An 8006-nucleotide genomic window follows, 5' to 3' on the forward strand; every position below is an offset into this window, starting at 1 on the left:
CCCGCGGGGCTGCGGAGCCGAGCGCGGCCCCGGGACGGCGCCGCCTCCTCGGGAGGAGCCGGGCAGGGCTGCGGGCACGGCCCCCAGCCCCCGACGGGGCGCACGGAGGCGGCCGGGCCCGCCCCGGCACCGAGCGGGACCGCCCGTGGGCGTGGGGGGATCCCCGCGGCCCCACGCAGCTCCCCGCCCCGCGGCTCCCGGTGGGACGGGTCCCGGGAGCGGCTCCTCCCCGATGCCGGCGCTCTCGGAGTCTCGGGGCTGAGCTGAGCTTTAACGAGCTGAGCTTTAATGAGGGAAAAGAAGCGAAGGCGACTCCCGGACACGGACCCGCATCCCGGGTCGCGGCCGTCACGGTCAGGCTCGGCACCGGCCGGACCCCCGGGGAGACCCCCGAGGCGGCGGCAGCGGGCGGCGGTGAGGAGGGGGCGTGTTAAGGCACGGAGTTGCGGGAGACGCCCCGCACCGGGGGGATTTGTCCGTGTTAGAGGCAGCCCCATAGGGGCGGGAGGGAGCTGGAGGCACTTCATCCCCGTGGGGGGACACGGGGTGGGCGAGGGGGGGGGACAGGGGGAAGCCCCCAGCCCCACTCCCCCCCCCCCCGGGGTCCCCGTGGCCGCGGGTCACACCGGCGCCACGTAATTCCCGGGGAAAGTGCCGAATTTCTGCGTCCTCCTGGACACTCCTGCGGGGACAAAAAGACGCGGGGAGGTGGCGAGGGTGGCACCTGGTCCTCAGCCGTGTCCCCGAGCCGGCGGCCACGCACCCACGAACCAGCCGTCGTCGCACTGCTGCATGACATCCACCCGGTCCCCTTCCCGCAGCTCCAGCTCGTCGGCGTTTTGGGGCCGGTACTGGTAGAGCGCCCGGTACCTGCGAGACGAAGCGTGGCCAGAGCCCACCCCACCCGGCCCAGGGGTCCCTCGAGGGGACGGACGCCGCGCCCCGGAGACCCTCCCGGCCCTGCTTACGGGGTCCACCGGATTTCCGAGCCGTTGTAGGACGGGGCGGGCTCGGGGCGGGCGCCGCTTTGTGCCCCCGGGGTCGCTCGCTGCGGGGGGACACGGGGGTGGGTTCAGGGCGGTGCCCACAGCTCCAGCGGTGCCGGGGGCAGCACACCGGGGTGGGGGGCACTGACCTGCTCCGGGGTCCAGGCGGGACGCCAGGGCTCCTGCGGGTGGGCGGCCGTGGGGTGCGGGGGGCTGGCAGAGGCCGCCAAGGGGCTGGGGGTGCCAGCGTGGGGCAGCTTCGGGGACGGGGGGAAGGTGGCGCCGAGGTGGCCCGGAGAGGACGGACGGACGCCCGTCAGCCCCGGAAGGCGCTCCGCTTCCCGGGGGGAGCCGGTGGGAGCCTGCGGGATCCGGGGAGCGGACGGGGATCCGGCCGCGGGCCGGGGGCTGGCGGGGGCGGGACGGGAGGGGACGTCCTCGGCCGTGCCTTTGACCCGCGGCTCCTTCAGCACCTGGACGTAGGTGGCGGGGAAGATGCCCTGGCGGCTGGTGCCCGAGATCCGCCCCTCGTACCAGTTCTCGTTCACCCGCCGCACCAGGCAGATCCGCTCGCCCTGGGGCGAGAGCAGAGGGCGGGTCAGCGCGGAACGACCCGGGACTGCACTGGATGGCCAGGGATGGCACGGGATGGCCAGGGATGGCACGGGATGGCACGGGATGGCCAGGGATGGCATGGGATGGCACGGGACGGCACGGCACGGGGCGGCGGTACCTTGCGGAAGGAGAGCTCCACGTGCAGATCCCCACGGAAGTTGTAGAGCGCCAGCGCCTCGCCGTATTCCAGCACCTGGAGCGCGGGAGCCTTGATGGGCTTGGGCACCTCGGTGGGCGGCAGGATCTGGGTGGGACACGCGGGTGAGGGGCAGCGCCAGGAGCCCCCGGCCCCGCCGCCCCCCCGCGCCCCGGGCGCACCTCCACGTAGTTGGAGGGGAAGATGCCGACGCGGCCGTGGTGCTCCCCCTCCAGCCAGTTCCTGTCCACCTCCTTGTGGATGTAGACGATGTCCCCCTTCTGCAGCGTCAGCTCCCTGCAAGGGGACACCGTCACAGCCGTCCCCAGCCCCGGCGGGGCCACCCCGCGTGCCACGGGCGGGACCCCGGGAGTGACCCCAGAGTGACCCCGGGAGTGACCCCGGTGCTCACTTGGGAGACTCAGCTTGGAAGTTGAACTTGAGGCGAGCAGCTTTCATCTGGGGAGGGAGAGCAGAGGTTACAGGGGACACCCCCCAATCCCAGCCATCCCAAATCCCACGGAATCCTGGCCTCACCTTCTTCTCCTCCCTCTTGACGGCCTCCACGGGCTCCCCCAGGTCTGACAGGCTGGGGAGGGTCCCGGGCCTGAGGGTGTCTGTGAAGAGCGGGGTGTCAGCACTCGGGGTGCTTGGGGCGCCCCATGGCAGGGCTTGGGGGGCTCAGAGGGGATAAAGGGGGGGCTCACCTCTGCCGGGGGCTGCGTGGCTCCGGTCACTGGCCAGCCCCAGCCCTCCCTGCTCCATGCTGGGGGTGACAGGGGGGCTCCACAGCCGCTGGGGTGACAGGGGGCTCCTGTGGGGTGACAGTGGCTCAGGGCAGGGCTGAGCCTCGCGTCCCTCCCTGCTCTGACCCTGCTGCCCTCGGGGTGGGGGGAACAGGACCCCTGCGCCCCACAGAGCGGGACATGGGGGTCCTGTGAATTGCACGGACCGGGACCCCTGGGTGTCACAGCCCAGGACATCAGGGACCCTCAGGACCCCATGAACCAACACCCCTGGGTCCCACAGACCAGGAATTCAGGATCCTCCAGGAGCAGAATCCCTGAATTCCATGGATATCGGGGTCCCCCAGGGCCAGGACCCCCTCTGCACCCCTCCAGGGGCTCAGCCCAGAGGCGGCCAAGCGGGGCAGGTCCAAAGTTTTCCGGCAGCGCCGAGCAGGAAGCGCGGAGCAGACAAGCGCCGGGGAGGGCGGCCCGGCTAATGAATAACCGCGCTCCGGGGGGCGCTTAAAGAGCCCAAATGCGACCCCCAAGCCGGAGGAGGGGTTGGGGAGGGGGGCAGCCACCCCCTCTGCGCGCCCCTGGGGGTTGCGGTGGGTTCTACAAGAGCAGGCGTGCGCTGGTTTGTTTGTTTGTTTGTTTGTCTGTTTGTTTTTCTCCCGTTGCCGGGGCACGGAGCGGTCTGTGGGCACACCCCGGGGTTCCCACCCCATCCCGGGGTGCCCACCCCATCCCGCGGTGCTGTCCCGTCCCCTCCCCGTGCCCGTGGGGACACACAGGGCGGTGGGAATCCAAGCGCCGTCACCTCCCCTGGGACGGAGCCAAACTCCGGGACACTGCGTCCCTGCTCCGGGGACGGGGGAAAGGGTCAGCCCCGCTCCGGCCCCGTCCCACCCAGCGGGCAGCCGGCCCGGCGCCGGGTCCCACCCGTGCCGGGGTGCGGGGGGACGAGGGGGGCAGCGCTGGCACCGCGGGGATCCCCGGGGTTGGGATGTCTGGGGACTCCCACCCTGCAAGGAACAGCCCGGCCGCCACCCCCAGAGCCGGGTGCTGTCCCTCGCCTCGCGAGGGGTCTGGGCAGGGGGATCTGGGGGGATCTGGGGGGATTTGGGGGTGCGGGGGGTGGGAGCAGCCGCTGAACTCACCGAGCAGCCGGGGAGGCCGGAGCAGGGGAGCGAGCGGTGGGAGCAGCAGCCGGGCTCTGCCGGGAGGAGCGGGAGGGGGTGGGAGAGAAAAATTAATCATCCAGGAGGCCGAGTCTCGGCGGGAAGCGAAGGAGTCCAGCTCGGCTGCGCCAATAAAGCGCCGGACGGACGGACGGACGGACGGGCTGGGTCCTAGAGCCCCACGGCCGCGGCTCCGGGCCGCTGAGCAGCCGCGCGTGGGTCCAGATGTGCGCGGACCCAGCCAGGCAGGCACCGAGCTGTGCACGCAGCCAGATGTGCGCGCAGCCAGCCGTGCAGGCGGGCTCCAGCCGCGCACACACACACACACATCCAGTTGTGCAGCCAGGTGCATCCAGATGTGCACGCATCCGGCCAGGCGTGCATCCAGCTGTGCGCCCCGAGGCCTGCGCGGCCACGCCTCGCACAGAGGCTGAGTCAGCAGCTGGATGCACCCGCAGCTGGATGCCCTGCAGGCCCCAGGGGCAGCGGGAGGGGCCCGGGGGTACCTTGCGGGGCGTCCGGCGCGTCTCCATGTCCCTCATGTCCTTGTCCAGCTCCTCGCTGAGCTGCTCCAGCTCCTGCTCCAGCAGCACCTGCAGGGGCAGGACGGGGCTGCGGCGGGCCGGGCTGGCGCTGCCCGCGGGCACCGGGACCCCGCTGCAGCCCCCTGCCCCTCCAGGGGCCACCACCACCTCACCTCGATGGACCGAGCCCGCTTCGGCCGTGCCGCCGCCGGGGTCTGCAGAGGGCGAGGGGCCGGTCAGGGCTGCGCCCACCGCGGTGCCCACCCCGTGCGCCAGGACCCGCCTACCTGCTCCGGAGGAGAGAACTCCCCTGGTTCGTAGTCAAAAATGCTGCCAGGCTCGGCGGCGGCGCCGGCGGAACCCCAGCGGCTCCTGCGGAGGGCGAGAGGGGTTCAGCCCCCACGACCCCCGCGCCGCCAGCGCCCACGTCCCCGTGCCACGCTCACCACTCCGTCCCGTTGGGCATCCCGGGGGGCTCGGCAGGGGCCGACCCCCTCCTCCGCGGTTTGGGGGGCGAGGGCGGCGCCGTGGCGGGGCAGGAACGGGTGTCCCAGTCGGGCTCTGAGGACGGAGGGAGCTGAGCGGGCACCGAGCCGCGCCCGCCCCGCGCCACACCCGCAACACCCGCGCTCACCTGGCAGCTTGCGGTGGATCTGCCGGAACATGCTGCGGTACCAGTCCCGGGGGCTGTCGACGCTCTGGAGGGGGGCACAGTGGGGCGGTGAGGGGGGGGGACAGCGGGGTGACGCCCCGGCCCTGCGCCCCGACTCACCGAGCGTGAGGCGAGGGGCATCCCCGTCTCGTCCACGGGCCCGATGCCGTCGTACTTCACCCAGCGCCTCTCCCGCCGCTTGCTGTCCTTGGTCCAGGTCGCCGACCAGCCCGGCGGCCGTGGGCAGGCGGGGGCAGCCCCGGGGCTGGGTGTGCGGCGGGCGGGCGCCGGGGTGCTCTCCTTGGCCGGCCAGGTCTGGTACCACTCATTCACTGGAGACAAGGTGGGCGTGGGCTGAGGCGGGCATCGCTCGGGGGTGTCCCCAGGGGTGCTCCCAGGGCCGTACCTGAGCTCTTGGGAGCTCCCTGACCGTTCCCGGCGGTGCCGCGGGTCTCCGTGTCGTGGAAGTGGAAGTTGAGGGTGTTGGAGCCGCGGTGGCGGATGACGGGCACCTGTGGCACGGGGGCAGCGCAGGTGGCCAAGGATCGCAGGGGTGCAGCCCCCTCCCCCGGGTTCCCCGGCGTGTGACAGCCCCCAGCCCCACTCACCCGTGTCACCGCGTGCTGCAGGGGCCGGTGGAGGCTCGGAACGCCCTCCACACCCGGAGCGGGGCTGGTGTCAGGGGGCAGGAGCCGGCCCGCCATGGCCGGGGGGGGCCGGGATGGTGCCCCGGGAGTGCCCGTGCCCTGTGGGAAAAGCAGCTGTGCCTCCCGTGTCCCTGCTTTCCGGGCATTCCCGGGCTTCGCCAGAGAGATGGGAGCTCGCAGGGAGCCCGGCCCCACCGCTGGGAGCATCCCCCGTTACTCAGAGGAGCGGGGGACGCCAAGGTGACAGCGATCACGGTGCGGTGACAGCGATCACGGTGCGGTGACAATCACCGTGGCAGCGTCCCCGGCTCCTGTTCAGAGCCAGCCCCGGCACGGGTCCCCACCTCCATCTCCGTGCGGATCCAGACCACCCTTCCCTGCCCTGGCCCTGCAGGACGGATCCAGCCCGCCGGGCTCCTCGGGAAGAACGCGCCCGCAGCGGGTCGGGGCTGTTCCCGGCGGCCTGGCATCCCGGCGCGGTGCCCTCCCGCCCGGGCACGTGGCGGCAGCGGCGTCGCCCGCCCGGGAGCGCTGCCAGCGCCGGGAACACGACAGGGCAGAAATATTTCCCCGCCCTGCAGCGCAAACAGGGAGGAGGGAGAGGGGACGGAGGGACGAGGGGCCGGGAAGGCGCGGCCCAGCCCGGCACCGCCCGCCGGGAGGGCGATGCTGTGACTCACCGCGGACCGGCCGGGGGGAGCTGGGGGGGGGACGGGACCCCCGGAGCCCCTCCCGACACCAGGATGGCTCCGGAGGCGAGCGCGGCACCGGGGGTTTTGGGGGACACCTGTGCCCTGGCTCGTCCCTCACCTCTCCGTCCCCACCGCGGCACCGGCGCTCGCAGGTGCCCACCGGGGCCAGACCCCGCCTCGAACGGGGGGTCCTGGGGGGCAGCCGGGCGGTGCCAGCCCCGCACGGTGTGCGTGGGACCTCCCCAAATCGGGCTGGCGACCCCTCGGCTGTTCCCTACACCGCTGGAGGCTCCGCAGCCCCGAGGGTTAATTAACGTTAATTATCCCCGTGTAGAACCCGAGGAGGAGGGAAGGATGCGCCCCGGGGCACGGAAAGCGGGGTGCAGGCTCCCACCCCCCCAAAAACCTCCTCGCCATTCCCAGCGCAGCTCCCGCACGGGGCTCGGCCCCATCTTTCTCCTCTTTTGGCTTTTATGCCAAAATCTGTCCCCGGGGGTCCCCTGGGGGCCCCCCCTCCTCGCCGCCCCCCCCAGGCAGCTCTTACCTCCTGGGCCGTGCCAGCGGGGACCCCCGGGTTTTGGGGAGCCCCGGGGCGAGCGGGACGGAGCTGCGAGCGGCAGGGAAGGGAAATTCACGGCACGAACTTTGCCGGGAGGAGGAGCGGGGGGGGGCCTCAGCTCATGGAGCGGGGGGCTGGAGGGGAGATCCCCCCAAGAGCATCCCCCGGGAGCCGCCGTCGTCCCCGGCGCTGGGTCCCCGTGTGCCCCGGCCCCCCCCGGGGTGCTCTGCCCCCCGCTCCGGAGCGGGCCCGGCCCATTCAGAGTTTCCAGTGACATTTCCAGGGATGGGATCCAGGGAACGGAGCCAAGAGGCTGAACTCATCCCACGCCCCGCGCACGCGTCCCCGCTCACCCGGCCCCGCTTACGAAACGGGGCGAGCCCGGCGTCGCCGGCCCCCCGGCGCGATGGAGACCGGGACTCGGAGGGGAGTTTTGGGAAAGGATGGGGAGGGAAGTGCTGGGACTGAGGCGGAGGAGCGGGGTCTGAGCTCCTGCGGATCTCGGAGCGCCGGGACTGGGAGCAGGGCGGGAGCAGAGACCCCATCCCCACTGCCGCCCACCTTCCCACGGGTGATTCTCCATCCCCTCCATCCCCTCCATCCCTTCAATCTCCCCATCCTCCAGGGATATGGGCACTGAGGACCCCCATGTAAGACCCCCTTTGTCCCACCTCACCCCCCCCAGCGTCACCGGTTCCTACCCGATGGAGGCAGGGATTTGGAGGGGAGGGGGTTTGAAGAGGATGAGGAGGGGAATGCAGAGAGGTCAGGACCGGAGCGGGGAGCGGGGTCTGTGCTCCTGTGCCCCGCCGAGGTCTGGTGTGGGGGCAGAGCACAGCACAGCCCCCATCCCTCCATTCCCTCCATCCCCTCCATCCCCTCCATCCCCTCCATCCCTCCATCCCCTCCATCCCTCCATTCCCTCCGTCCCCTCCATCCCCTCCATCCCTCCATCCCCTCCATCCCCTCCATTCCCTCCATCCCCTCCATTCCCTCATTCCCTCCATCCCTCCGTCCCCTCCATCCCCTCCATCCCCTCCATTCCCTCATTCCCTCCATCCCTCCATCCCCTCCATTCCCTCCATCCCTAAGGAATGCGGGCATCGCTCCCCCATGGAAAACCCCCGTGCCCTGCTCTGGGGGTGCCCCGTGCCCCACCTCGGGCAGCTCCCGCAGCCAGCACTCACCCGGCCGCTTCCTGCTCCCCTAAACTGCTGACACCCCCAAAACGGGGCCGCCCCAGCCCTTCCTCATCCCGTGAGCTCCCACGTCAGCTCCCGGGGGGA

At 72.2% G+C, this 8006-nt stretch overlaps 1 protein-coding gene across 1 annotated transcript; it reads right to left on the minus strand.

Annotated features, from left to right (window-relative positions):
• Positions 1–205: 205 nt before the first annotated feature.
• SORBS3 (sorbin and SH3 domain containing 3) lies at positions 206–7358 on the minus strand. Its single transcript, XM_040087666.2, is given in 21 exon segments — positions 206–682; positions 764–870; positions 969–1048; positions 1136–1561; positions 1720–1845; positions 1920–2034; positions 2150–2196; positions 2275–2354; positions 2445–2551; positions 3626–3681; positions 4153–4239; positions 4344–4385; positions 4458–4542; positions 4617–4731; positions 4805–4868; positions 4943–5154; positions 5229–5334; positions 5431–5568; positions 6706–6736; positions 6738–6956; positions 6958–7358. Coding segments are annotated over 21 exon segments (2613 nt in total). The 5' UTR covers positions 7266–7358; the 3' UTR covers positions 206–620.
• Positions 7359–8006: the final 648 nt, after the last annotated feature.

Source organism: Hirundo rustica, chromosome 28, assembly GCF_015227805.2.
Source record: "Hirundo rustica isolate bHirRus1 chromosome 28, bHirRus1.pri.v3, whole genome shotgun sequence".
In the NCBI taxonomy this organism is placed as follows: Eukaryota; Metazoa; Chordata; class Aves; order Passeriformes; family Hirundinidae; genus Hirundo; species Hirundo rustica.